General features: G+C 34.7%; 1 protein-coding gene across 3 annotated transcripts in view; it reads right to left on the bottom strand.

Annotated features, from left to right (window-relative positions):
- Positions 1–15,505, bottom strand: part of LOC124184576 (protein kibra) — a 61,721-nt gene that overhangs the window by 36,898 nt on the left and 9,318 nt on the right. For all 3 annotated transcript variants that reach the window (XM_046574443.1, XM_046574442.1, XM_046574441.1), the window contains 2 exons: positions 3,035–3,144; positions 1,467–1,561 (listed from right to left, as the gene is read on the bottom strand). In XM_046574443.1, the coding sequence (XP_046430399.1) occupies positions 1,467–1,561; positions 3,035–3,144 (205 nt within the window). The remainder of the gene's footprint in view (positions 1–1,466; positions 1,562–3,034; positions 3,145–15,505) is intronic.

The following is a 15,505-nucleotide window of genomic DNA, read 5'->3' as shown; positions in this document are numbered from 1 at the left end:
TCGTCGAATGAGCGAAAATTATTGAATCATACGCAACATATTCGGTGAGTCGTTGTAAAGAAAATAAAGAAAGATAAGATTCGTTTTATGCATTTAAAAAAACTGGTGTGGTTGAAAAAAAAAAAAAAAGAAAAGAAAAGCAGGAAGGGGCGTTACGTCGAAGCGTCAAAATGAAATCCATTCATCTATATATGACGTAATAACAACAATAATAATAATAATATCATCGAGGCCGAAGCAACCGACGACCAGAGCTCGTTGGCCGGTTGATTCGTCGACGGAGGGTGTTTGGAATGACCGGAAGTGACATGATTTCCCACGGGACGACTTCCTGCCGCCTTCCTCCTTCTCGAACGTACACATGACTCTGCAGAGCCCCGTGGCCGAGACGTCGAGGAGGCGAAAGGCGCAGGTAAAAAGGTCCGATCGGTAGGTAGGAAGGAAGGAAGGAAGGAAGGAAGGAAGAAATGCCTACACGTCACGCATTCACACGTGCAGAGGGTGCGTGAGGCATGATAATAAACCAACACTCGTACACATTCTATCCGTCCTACCTGTCGAATATTATAAGTGTACAATCGTACACCTAGCGAGACACGAATTGGAGACAGCGCAGAGTTCCTGACTTTTAACGGGGTTTAGCTTTGGCCAAAAATCCAAAATTTTCATTTATTTCGCCGCTAGATGACCGTACGTGTTATACTTTTGAGTACATTGATTAAGCGCGTTATATTTTCAAGCTTAGAAGATCTCTGTGGTAATTGAAAGAATAAAAATCACTGGAATTATATTATACATCGTTTATATAGAGCTTTTTTTTTTATAGACATCGACGCTTGTTTTGACATCGTATAGTATTTTTTTGAAAATCACTAGTCGCTAGTCGATGTAAAATTTTATTCAGAAGACTAGTTTTTATACGAAGTAGTTGAAACACTTTTTCTTTTTTCAAAATCTTGACATCGATGAGTAGTGAATTTCACAACATTGCGCCGATATTGATCACAATTGATAAGTGTTGTTATTGAATTGACTGGCGAAAAAATGAAAAATGAACAAGCTCTCGTCCATAAAATTTCGGTATCTGACACTTTGGTATTTTCAAAAAGATGTTATCGTATCTCAGGTATCTCGCGACTATAAATTATAACTTTCACAAATATCTTGTAACAAATGTGGCAAGAGAATTGTCGATTTTAATCGTAAGCCAACCGACCGTAACCTCGTTAAACTGGAACTTGAGATTTGCCAGAGAGCATCAAAACCGGAAGTCAGTTTTCCGTCTGTAAAATTTCATTTCGCCGCAGTCCTTTCGGCGAACGTATTCCGCTCCAGGTTCTCGAAAGGTGGACGCGAGGAAAGAACATCGTTCGTATCACATCGCGTCCTCGAGTGGTGTCGAATCTCTTTCTGCACGTGGCTTTGCGTCGTCGAAAATAAAAAATAAAATGGAGTAGAAAACTCACCTCCAGCACATCCTGGGCCGTCTGAAGATACTCCCTGAGCATCGCCTCTTGAATGGCACGCCACTCCAATCTCGGGTCTTCGAGTTGAGTGGTTTCTGGTAATGTTAAAAACGAGCAGTTCATTTTGCTGACCTTGACGGTATCCGGAGGCAAAGAATTTCCCGTCGGGAAATGCGTTGCAAGCCCGTAAAACATTGCGAAATTAAATTCGTTCGTTTGTTTCATTTTTTTTTTCTTTTTTTATTTTTCATGCAAATGCGTAAATGAAAAACCGCACGAGCGAAAAAATCCGAAATTTAGTCAGTTCTTAGTGGTCAGATTGGGTAATTCTCTGGACCTTGAAAAGTGGAGATCTAGTCAATTACAATAACTTTATTGATTCTATTTTTTCTTCCAAATTAAAGGAGGAGAACAAAAAGTTTAAAGAAAGCTCGGGAGATCGAACCAGGAAGATACAACCTTAAATCTTGATACAAAATGAGATCTCAAAAATTAGCGAAAACTCCTTCGAATTGGCAAAAATAAATGGGTAATATACGAGGGTTAAGCTTTTTATATTTTCAACAATACAGAGGAAATATTTATCATCCAGTCTGAGAATGCCGAATATTTTCCTCGATGATCGTTTCACGTAACTAATAATAACAAACCAACAAACGGCAAAAATAAGAGCGACATTCTTTTAAAATTGTTCGCTGTGAAAACATGATCGTGTCTCAAATTCGTTTGAATGAATGAATTTCTGCTTTAAGAATTTGAAAAAAATAAAAATATCGTATAAATAAAAGATGCAATTTTTTGATAATTCTCAGCGATTCAAAGCTATTCTACACATAGATCTTTGTCATCTTCTACATATATTAATGTCGTGTCTATTATACCGAGAAAACAAAATTGTTTAACAAGAAGCAGGGGTTCTTGATTTATCCAATTGAAAAATTTCATCACTTGAACAGAAATAGTGTTTGAAGATATCTCTCGGAAATTGAATAATCTATATATATATATATATTTATCATGCAGCGCGGCAAATCACTTTCGGCGGGTTAATTCCGTGTAGAGAGATGTTACATGAGTATGTATGTACACAGATAGAGACAGCTGTGAGCTGCAGAGTGCGGAGATGAAAATAATGCGTAAAATACACTCGATAAGTTACCATGAAAAGCACATTCCCAAGTGTTGATTCATTTCCTCCTGCGTCGGAATGAATGTAAATTGTTGGGCTATTGTATATTATTGTATATTATATTGTAAAAGTTTCATTTAAGAAATAAATCCGGCAGCGTGTTATAAATATAACACATACATGTGTATATTTATAACGTGCTTCATTCAAATTTAGCAGAAAACATGGAAATTTTGAAGAATCTTACAAAACATCCATGAAAATGAAATAAAATCTCGTGTTCGGAGTGATAATTGAATTAAAAAAAGACGGGGGAGTGAAACAAGCCGTTTCGGTGTATTATATTAAAAAAAAAGAAAAAAAAAAAATAGACAAAAATAAATAAAACGTCAAACGTACGGAAGAAGTAAAAGCGTATAAAAGTAAGAAATATACTTACGGTTAACGTGATTGATGTAGTAAGCTCCAACGTGCTTGTCGTAAGCTTCTTCCCATCCGAGTGGTAGTTCATTGCCAATGCAGTCGGCGAACGTTTGGGGCTTTGTAAACCTGTAATCGAGTGAGAAAATTTCATGAGACAAAGACAAAAACAAAAGAAAAAGAATATAAAAAAAATCAGAAAACCTCTGCAATTTTACATAAATTTCTGATATTCATTTTCATTGGTCAGTGAAAAAAAAAAGAAGTGGCGAAACGAGTGTGTGTGTAAAAAAATTTCACGGGCAAATAGGAATTTTCACTTTCCTCGGAAAAATGTTTCAAGTAAATGTTTCACTGCCGTAAGGTTGTAATAACACATATATCAGTGTTGGAGATAATTTTGCAAAACCGCGGGTTATTTTTCCCAGTATAACGTGCCTATACTTAGGTATTGTAAGAAGTAATCCGATACACCGAATCAAAATAACTACATACTTGAAAACAGTCGTCGAAGAATATTTTCCACACTTTATAACGCTGAATTTCCTCCTACGTATTTATGAATGTATATCAATTTAAAGGGAGGTGATACGTGATTACTTTTTTTTTTTTTAATCGACTATTTCTTCCCATTTTTCATTATTTAAGGTGTCAAAAATATATATGCCAAATGTCAATCCAGAATTCGCCAAATTGACTTATAATCATCCGATGAATACTGCAAGTATTTTTCTTTTTCTTTCGGTATTTCGTTTTTCTTTTTCTCGTTTTCCTCTATTGATTGAGATCTATTCGTTTCAATTCATACGAACACGAATCTCTGTATCCATGAAACTGATATGATATATGATATATATACACACACACACATATATATATGAAAAATACATATATATATAAAACATAGAATTCATTTTTCATATGAATAAAATAAAACTCAAATAAATAAACTTTCGCGTCAGTAAATACTAATATAACACAGGTAATAATTTTGTTACAACGTTACAACTATCTATGAATGGGTTGTAATTGATTAAAAAAAAAAAAAAATAAAAAAAAAAACACCAATAATAAGGCTCGAAAGAAGAAAAAGTATAAAAATTGATAGGAAAAATAAGAAACAAATCTAGAAATATCCGCGTGACGAAAAATGAAGAGAAAAGAAAATTCCCGCCCAATAAATGACGCACGCCTCGGCGTGTCTCATTCCCTCCTATCGATAAATATAATATGCATATCATGAGTATACGTATAATTAGGTATACGTCTACCAAAGTTACTACATCTCCAAAGTGTATCGTGCGCGTGTATATATATATATGTATATACACACACACACACACAGACATATATGATATCGAAACGCGTTAATAGTACATTGCATACGTATAATGTATTTACGTAGATATACCGATTATAATGGTACCGAAGACGATGGCCTTGGCATACCAATCTCAATACGCGTCTCCGTCTTTTTGTCAGTCGTCGTTCTCAACCTATGATCACTCGCGTACAATCTAGAGTCTCAAGAATTACATACCCGAAGGTCTCTGCACGTAACCAATACGCATCGTGTATTCGCCTGTCGTCGTGGTACGTTATACGTATCTGTGCCTGTGTACGATACGATATGAAAACTCTGTAAATTATACATAATATACATATATGTATATAAATACGATGTATAAATATACGAACGTAAGCGTACAATGTAAATTGGAAGTCGCGAATCGTACGGTAAGGCCAAGGCCACAGCGAATCACTTTTCAACATATATTTATTTATTTATTTATTTATTTATTTATTTATTTACGTACACATGCAGTTTGCGATATACCGATTGTTGTACAGCCGACTTATCACACAAATCGAAGTGTATGTACATATTTGACCTGCTTTGAGAATACTTGGGACACGAACAAGAATCATTACACAACGTGTAGAAGAAGAGACTTGGAATACTACACTCGCGTGTGAAACGGTTATCGTATCGCAATCTGCATGTTATCACGTACGAGCTGCGAATATTCGTTGTTTAAGGTTTGCCGGCTGTAGGTGAACTTCGATTAATTATTTACATACATGCATATACATATATATATATATACACACATATTTGACGGCGGTGTTTTCGCCTTGACATTCCGCGGCGCCGCAATAGCGTTGCGAAGAAACGCTCGAAGGTTAAATATAATATTACGTACATCAATAATTATATAAATGTTTAACAAATTTGGCTGGTTATTGTACATTATACATCGAAGAAGAAAACAACAACAACAACAAATAAACATCGTACAAGAATTTAACGTGAGGAAAAATACGAATTCGTAACCTCAGCCGCTCGTCACTTTTAGATATGATTTCTTTCTTACAGGTATTCTTTCGTTTCATTCCTTCAGCCACGTGTTACTACGTCTGTTATGCACGCGTGTGTAGATTATACGAATGCTACGCATATCGTACAAATATACACTTCCGAACATAACGTGTTACATATTATATTCAACCGAGAAGAAATTGAGAGTAGAGAAAAGGGAAAAGGAGAAGAAATCGAGAAAAATAATTGAGAGTGGAACAAAGTAGGCAAACGGTAAGAAAACCTGGATATATATTGCACATACGCGTACATAGATTCATTATATATATATATATATATGTACGTATATGTATATGTACATTTACGAATATATATCATAGATTATACCTACGCATAACACCTGGTCATTCGCGGCGTGGGAATAGAATCCTAAGCAACGACCAATTATAACATTAAACGTGAAATTAGTTAGGTTCACTCTCTGTTAAAGCGAATTTATTCGTTATTGTTATCTCTTATAACGAATATCATTGTAAAACGAAGAGAACAACAATAATGATAACCGTTGAAATTTGGCATGAAAAACTTTGATTTCATTCCTCGCATCATTTCCAATTATACTCAATCGTATCGTTTGTCCTCAAACTATCGTTTTCGGGACGTATATTCAATCATTCGCACAGATCGTGTATTAATCTGTGAACTTGCACCGCTGCTGCTGCACGTGTATCCCGGAAGATTTGAATTATTTTACGTCGAGTCAGCAGCAGCCAGCGGTTCTTATAACAGGCAGGCGTGTTACACGCGCAGCGATACAATTGCCCGTATCCATGATACAATGGTCTGAGAATTGTTTGTATACAATTTACCGTATACCTCATCCATGTAATATGGCGCAGGCATTAGACTAATTATAAGGTGTGATGCCAGCTCGTTGATTATATACCCGGTTACACGATTCAAGTGCAAGACTCGCGAGAGAGCGGAATAAATTACTTCGCGATATTGCATGTGGACGATCGGCTAATAGACACGGGCAAAAAAGAAATTAAACAAAAATTCGAATAACAGGAAGTTGTACTCAAATACAATAAATTAACAAATATGGGAGAAAAAGATAAATAAATAAATAAATAAAAAACTCAATTTACCAGTATCGCCACGGAAAATAATCACTTGCAAAAAGTCAATTATTACAATTTGACCTTTTGAAAGTAATGTTCAAATTTTATACGCACTGAATCATCGTCGTGATTTAAAATCGCAAAAAAACTAACTAACGTATGCGTTCATATTTTTCCGTAAAACGTAACCCGGTTATCGTGTCACGGTTTGAAATTGATTGTTTTTCAAAAAATTATCGTCGTTATTACCGCTGTTGTTGTTATTATTAATTTCGAAAGAACGAAGAAACATTATTCGTTGCCGAACATGTAATTGAAAAATTTCAAGGGTTCGTAAAAAAATTCAAAGATACTTGCGACGATCAGTATTTTTATGTAAAGTCTGAAGGTTAGATTAAATTCTGAATATAACCGTGAACTTGTTACGAAGATTGTACATTGACGTCATAGAATTTTTATTGCGTAAGTCTTGTATGTATATAAAAACGAAACATATGAATATACCTATATGTATAGTAACAGAGAGGATTTTATCCACGTTGCTTTGTCGTGCGTGATACATATATATATACGTAAATACAATCGATCTGTGTGAAGATACGTAAAAGTGACGTACACGTGTTTAAGTATTCGAGAGAATTAAAAAAAAACGTTTGAAAAAAGAAAAACAACATGAAAACAAAGATCGAGGCGGGAAAAATGAAAAGGCGGCTGACTGGCTAGTAGATATTTAAAAAAATGTACGTGATAATCTTTAGCGTACAGTATATGTATAATACAATATGACGTTCGGTTCCAAGAAATGATCAAATGTCATCTCCGAGAGAGAGGGAGAGAGAGAGAGAAAGAGAGAGAGGTACGTACGCCATTTGTAGTTTCTAGACTTGGCAAGCAAAGCTTGTAAATTTCGGATCAGCTAATCGCGAACCGCAATCACGGGGCATCGTAATAAGCGTAGGCTAAACACACATAGTTTTATTAAGTATATAATATGCAAATATTCCTCGATCAAGAATCTCGATATTAATCTGAATTTCATTTCGCCTCTGTAATATATTAAATATAAAATACCAACATATTACGTACTTGCATTAATATCGAACTATAATTTTTCACATAACAAATCGCAATAATATATATTCGTCGTTGTAGTATTTTTTGGCTAATTCTTAAAAAAAATAAAAAAAAAAAAAAAAATAAAAAAAAACGTTTTCGCAACTAAATAAATAAATGAATACACAACTATAGTTGTTGGTAATTTTTTTAAAGAAAATATCTTACAATTAGACCGTTTTCGAATTGTAACGACGATTCCGGAGAAAGAAAGAAAAAAAAGAAAGAAAGAAAAAAAAAAAGTAAGCCGGCGTGCTTCGCGTTTCGATATATTTTATCCATTACACGAACAAGGAAATAATTCATTTGACGCAAAAGAGCGTTAATTCTATTACCCGGCATGCTTACATTATGAAGAACCGTATCTCTCCCCCCACAAAGATTCCAAGTTTCTGACCCTACATTCCGACGTGATTGCGTCATCGAAAAACACGCGATCTCTGTTTGCAGGGAGACAAACACATACACATATATACGCGATATGTGTAATGTATGTATGTATGTATGTGTGTGTGTGTATATGCATATATATATATATATATATCCGTACGTAAGAAAATATCGCGTCTACATGAGTTATCAAGAACGCGAACAGTTTTCCCTGATTTTAAGAAATTTCAATTTTTCAAGATTCTGTAAAAACGAATTTCGCCGTAAATTAACGCCTTTTGTGCCATATTTTTTTTTTTTACCAACGTTACATACACATCATTCGTGTATTTTCTTATACGCAATCGATGAGAAAAACGTATTAAACGTGTTTTCTTTTATAAATATACCTTACGTGTTATAAAAACAAACCAACGCAGGTCTATTTCGGGATTCCTGGTCTATTTGGTATAATTAATTCATTAATATTCAAAGTATTCGAATAAATGAAAATACATTCGATTTACGCAAATACGTTCATACCCAGCGATAACAACTTCTGCGTAATAACATAATTTCTTTTCGCGTTAAACGTGTCCAAAACTTCCACGGTAATTGTAAATGTCAGGAAAAAATCATCGCTTCGAAAGTGTGCTAATGCCTGGATAAGAAAAAAAAGGAAAAAAAGAAAAAAAAGAAAAGTAATCGGATGACGCGATAATAATTGTCTACCTATAAACGGAAACACTGACAATGTGACTAAAAATTCAAACGACCTTGCCGTGATCGCGTATTATTATAGGTATATCGATAGATAAGGATCAAAATTCCGATTGTATTACGTATCACCAGGCATTGTAAAACGAGTCGTATCGATCAGCCTGAATTATTATCATTGTTTGACTTCTTTTTTTTTTTTTGTTTCCCCTCAAAAACAACTACGTTTGAAAATTTTACATCTTTCAATTTCTTTTTTCCAATCTTCCATTTATTTCATTCGTGCAACGAACGATAAATATATTCGGCACTAATTCGAAACTCACTCACATCAAATCGGTTATAATAAACCAAACTTGTCGCCCAATCTTTCTTATCAGTGAAACGAGTGTATAACGAACGCGGTTTTAAATCTCGTTAGAAATGACGAATTACTATACATAGAAGCATCACGCGATACGCACGAATATAATTAATTATCGACGAGGATCCAGAGTTATAAGTAGGTACAAGGTATAAAATATTCTCATTGCACACCTGCGCCTTATTAGGATCGATTTTATATAATCTAGATAACCGAAAGTATAATTATAAAAATACGATCAACGCATAGAAACGATACGCGTTCAAAGTTTTATCGCGCGTTGCATGTGATTCCGAATCACGTTTCTTTGACTGGATCTTATCTTTTCTTTCTTCTTCTTCTTTTTTTTTTTTTTTTTTTTTTTGCAATCAACTATCGGAGTACAGATTTTGAATTTTGTAATCTCGTATAAATTTCGCATATTCTTGCAATACGCGGTATTGTACATATATATATATATAATACATGTATATAAATAAGAATTATTTCGCAGAAAAGTTGCACAAGTATAAATCGAATTTTATCGCTGCTGCGAAGAAATTTCGATGGCACGCGACTAAACTCAAATTTCAAATACATTTCGCTTTACAATTTTCACACGAAAATATAACACAGAAATAAAGATTTCACGCGCCATTTCATCCTACATTTAAATATGTACACGTTTGAAATAACGTAGAGTATACGATATCGATTAAAAGCTTTTGATTCGATAAGTGAAAATTATTCCGAAAATATCATGTTTTGCAAAGAAATAAAAATCTTTATATTTTGTCCGACTAAATCTGCAAAAGCGATAAAAAAAAAAAAAAAAAAAAAAGAATCACGTCTCAATTCAATTCCATGAAAATGAAAAATATTACGGTGTCTGGTAAAAATTCTTTAAAAAAAAAAAGAAAAAAATATATCCTACATGCATATCGTACGTTCAATAAGTTGCGGAAATTATCGTCACGTGTATATATATACCTACATGTAACAAAATCGCAAAGTTCGAAGGAATGCAGGCAGCGGCTTCTTTGCCGCGGAGAAAGCGCCTCGTCGCCACGAAATTCCCTTTTTCAAACCGACTGACGCACGATACGCGTACACATAACACATTACACCACACGTAGGTACACCATAAAGACGAATTTTTTATTTTTTTAAAAATTTTTTTTTCCGTACTTTACAAAACTTTCCCACCCGGCGATATACTTGTAATATATGTATATTTTCTCTCATACTTCGCTGTTACGACCGTACGTGTAAATGTATGTAAAAAAAGAAAAAAAAAAAAAAAAGAAAAATAAAATAAAAATAAAATAAAATGTACCACAGTAACCTGCACGCGTTGCACCGGCTCTCTTATAATCTCGGCGTAGAACACGAGCGACTTTTATAAACTGGTATAAGGACAAGAATGCGAGTGAAACCTGGGCGCATTCCTTGCGGAAGTGATACGCGTATTTCTGCTACACCAGCGAACCTCGGCAGCCTCGTCTTAAGCCTGCAATCTTTCGGTTACCAACCGATAATTCCTATCCTACGAGATTCGTGATTTCTTTCAAAAATCAAACTGAATAATTTTATATAATATAATGTAAAATCCGATAAGCAAATTAATCGACGCGATCGAATGATCCCCACGATTTTCACTAAGAAAGTTCTTGTCGATTTTTACATTTTTCCTTTTTTTTTTTTTTACTTTTTATTTCTCGATTAGATAACTTTGATCGATAGATAAGATTGCATATTTTAAACGGATACTTCGTGTGTTGTTGGATGATTTTTTTTTTTTTTTTTTTTTTTACCGAGAATCTGCAGAGAAAATCCGGCAGACAGGTGATTTGCGAATCTCGCGGATACGTGTAATTTAAAAGCCTGACTGTACGCGAAAAACTTTCGTTATACTGCCCGTAACGTTGAGTCTTGTTCCGATTTCACTGATCTCGAGTGTTAAGTACGTTCTTTATATTCCGGTAGTAATCGTCGTCGTCATCATCATCATCATTGTGATTTTGTTTACTACGATACTTTCGACTCTTTTTACATCTCCAACGGCCGTTTGCTTTTTGTGTTTTCAATTCCTGTATGTTCGCGCGTGAGTGGTTGTATTCGTGTGTGTGTGTGTGTGTGTGTGTGTGTTTTCAATTATAATAATGAAATTCGACGCGATCGTGAGAAGCCTACCTACTTTTCAAATTTCACATCGTTTCAAAATTTTATTTTATTATACGCGGCATTTTCCGGGGCTATTAAATTCGTCTGTCAACCCACGCGCTTATACGTTGCGTGAGGATATATTATACATACGTATATTTATCTGTACACGTATCATGCAGAGTAGAACGAGCGACGCCGACTCGCCTCTAAAATTTGTGTATTATGCAGCTGGACAAGATCATCGTATGCCTGACGAAATGACATCAAAATATAAAATCAAACATTTTCAATTTTTGAAACAAAATTTTACCGTTAAGAAACGTTGTTTGATTTTTGTTTATTACTGTCATTATCATTATTATTATTATTATCATTGTGTGTGTTTTACTATCCAACAATACTGTACGATGTATTATACGAAGAGAAAAAAAATAATGAACATTTGTAAAAAAAAGTATCGTTCCTTTGTCATTAATTGCATCTAATACATATGTTATTTCATTATCCTAGCACATTGGAGCTAAGTGATAAAAAACAAAAAAAAAAAAAAAACCCCGCGTTTACGATATGAAACGTCGGGTTAAAAACGTCTGCAGGTTACAAAGCGATTTATAAATATAAGTATTGTGAACGTACAACGTGAACACTAACAAAGGTTTGAAAGAAAAAGAAAACACGTTCACTTTAACCGACCAGTGACCCAGTATTTTTGTCGTCACTACAATCCGTATCTGTATCCTACACGAGTAAGTAAGTATTCGTACGCATTCTCGGCACCAAGAACAGCTACCGCGTAGGTAGATAAAAAGCCATTTGAAAAAAAAAAAAAAAACGCTCGCTTAACACACGCGTACGATTGGCGTGAAAAAAATGAATGGATCAATTGTAATGAAAATTAAAAAAAAAAATTAAAAGAAGAAAACGGAAAAATCGATTACCGTCAAAGACTTTTGTCATATAAAATTCCCTCTGACTCTCCACAAATTGCAACAACTTTTTGCAGCGTTTCATTACAGGATTACTATAGCAGCGTAGAATATGCGTAAATAGATACGCGTGTGCGTACACAGAAGAAACAGGTAGACGTACATGTGTTGGATTTTTTCATTACGGTGCATCGCTGTTATACGTATACAGACATCTACCGTATGGGTATACACTTATGCATATACTTATGCTCCGTGTACGTAGAAATTTCTACCACACGCGCACTGTCAAGCAAGTAGAGTAAAAGATTAATAAAAAAGAAGCAAGAGTGAGAATACAAGTACAAATACATCCATGTACGTATTTTACACACGCGTAACGTAGAAACGAGCTTTTATATACATTATACATCATACGTTATACGTATACGTATATTACAGATGTATGCATATGTCTACTGTCTCTAGGTATAAATTCTACATGTATGTATATATATATACGTTACTTATCGTGCAGTACCTGTTATAAACGCGAACATTCTCCACGTGGGCGTCGTCGTCTTCGCCAATTTAGATACATGTACGTGCATTATCAGGTATATTACTGTACGTATACACCCATGTATAACGCAAAACGCGCGGTCTTGCCGAGGAGCCAAGGGCAAGTAATGGGTATCCAGCGGGTATTAACGTGCGTGTAATACGTTGAATAAGTTCTTACGTTGTACCTTGATTTGTAGATATTTGAACGAAGCGTTGTTGAAAAATTCTATGCGATCGTGAATTCGCGTTTAGAGTAATGACGGGTCCTAGCGATTTGAAATCTATGCGATAAAAACGAGAAGACAATAAAATTGGCGAAGGAATTTGAAAAGATAAACAATGCGAAAGATGAAAAATCAAAACCAAACAGTCAAACAATATTTAAATGTAGCGTTATTTGTTTTCCCGAATACAATTCTCGCTAAGTACATATTTTATATTTTACATTATACTGCTTCGATCTCTTTTCTTTTATTTCGTAAATTTTCATCCCCGTTAATAATTGAATTGTCGACAATAACCGCATAATTTTTTTTCAATTTCATTTCCATCGAAATGCAAACGATGCTTCTCTCAAGCACGTACGGCATACAGACGCATGGCGGACACGCATTTTATAACACGAAACAGTACGCACTACACGTGACGATATCTGATGGCCGTAGTCATGCCGTGAGAATGTATCAAATTTCCAAGTTTGGGGATACATTCCTGAATGTTTTGTGGCGGGGCTACGCAATTTGTGTCAGGGACTTCTCTTTACTCTACACATATATTCGGCACGATTCACTCCGTTTCTCTCTCTCTCTCTCTCTCTCTCTCTGTCTCTCTCTCTCTCTCTCTCTCTCTCTCTCTCTATTTCTCGCTTTTTCTCTGTACTCATACTATGTAGCTATTATGCCAGTGTACAAGTTCACGTAGGTATATGTCTAATACATACATGTAACCATTTGTATATGCAAGTAGCGCGCAACGTTCGTATATAGGAATGTGTGTATGTACATGCCGGCGTGCTTGCGTAGCCTTTACGACTTTTTAATACCCTGTTGTAGTAGAGCCTCGCCTTGTCTCCTGCAGTCGACGTATTACACCCCCCACTATATATATATATATGTATGTATGTATGTATGTATGTATATGTATGTATGTATGTATATACCTATACATTATATGCCGGTATATGAATATGCGTTTATCCGGATCGCTTTCAACATTTTCTACTAAATCACTCGTATCTACGTTATATTTATTGCGTATACAAAGACGTTGACAAAAATAAGTCAAATTTGTACGTAAATCTAATCATTATCGTAACAAGAAATTGGTCATGTCGAATTCACGCTCGATAGTGAAGAGAAACGAAAAAGCGCAGTAACATTGAATTGGGCACAATTAAATTCCAAAAAGAAAAAACAAAAAAAAAAGAATCTACTAGGTTCGATCTATTCGGATTGTAGTTTATTAGTTTATTACAAAAAAAAAATTATTTTTTTTTATTTACATTCTTTTCACGTATTACCGTCTTTACACTGTTCAATTCAATATACATGTAATAAATAATATCGTACTAGACATATAGACGCAGGTTTATTACATGTACAATATTCCTCAGGTCAAATCATGCGAGTGACGATAGGATGAATATTAATTTGGAAATGAATCTTTGCGCCTCTGATGATTGCAAGTAAGATTCATTGTCATTGGTGGCGTCAATTGATCACGTGATACGTTTTCAACTCGTTTCCAACCACCCTCCCCCTCGTGACCGACCGTGAAGTTTTGGCTGACCCATTATCCCCCTGCTCGTCGTTACGTAAATTTTTTTTCTTACTAATACCGCAAATTCGTAAACGTATACTCTGTTCATAATTTACCGATCAAAAATAACAAACTTTATTGATACCAAAATATCGATTCGGTATTTATTGAGAAGAGATGCGTAAAGAAAAAAACAAAATAATAATGCAAATAATACGAAAGATCGCGATTTTTTCAAGCAACCCCTCCTTCTGTTGTGAGTCTCACGTGATTAATGGACGCCCCCGGTGTGTAAGGTGCTCGAATAATAAACGCGCGGTCGAGATGCAGCGATGGCATCTGCGAGCCATCTGTGTTTAGAAAAATCAGCTACCCATACACCTATAATGTATGGTATATCCATTCACCTAACCACCCACCCACCCTTACTTATGTACAACCCTGTGTGTGTGCAACTCTGCAGTGCGTTACACGGATGAATGTACATTGTTTATTATGTATACGGACGAATTTCGAAGACGGAAAGATATAAAAAAAAAAAAAAAAACTGCGAGTAGCTTCCCGCATTTGTTTATAATTTACGAATTCCGGCATAATAGGCGGATTGCGAAAATTGTCTCAAAAATAAATGTAAAAATACCGAGTTGGGAAAATAAAATTTTTTTTTTTATTTATCAATTTTCAAAGATGAAACGATTCCAGAATCAAAGGTCAAAAGAAAGTGTACTGAAAAGAAGAAGTATGATCGTCCCCATCATCGAGATGTTAATTCTCTGAACTTGAATACGTGAAAACCTGTCGCCTCAAATTTCCAAATCAAGTAAATAAGTTCGTTTAATTCCGCACATTCGCGTCCTTAGCGATGTCGAATAAAAATCGTTTAAAATAAATAAATAAATAAAAAAAATTAAAAGAAATTAAAAAAAAAAAAAAGATTCACTCGGTTTTTTCGAACGTCGACAAATTGAGTTGGAAAAATAAATGAATAAATATGAATATTATTAAATATGGTAGTAAACATACGTACGATAAAATCAAACAAAAATAAAAAAAAATAAATAAATAAAAAATACAACTTACGTTCAGTAACGAACAATAATTCAAGACCAAG

The sequence above is a fragment of the Neodiprion fabricii genome, chromosome 6, assembly GCF_021155785.1.
Source record: "Neodiprion fabricii isolate iyNeoFabr1 chromosome 6, iyNeoFabr1.1, whole genome shotgun sequence".
Taxonomy (NCBI): domain Eukaryota; kingdom Metazoa; phylum Arthropoda; class Insecta; order Hymenoptera; family Diprionidae; genus Neodiprion; species Neodiprion fabricii.
This window is presented reverse-complemented; position numbering and strand designations above follow the sequence as displayed.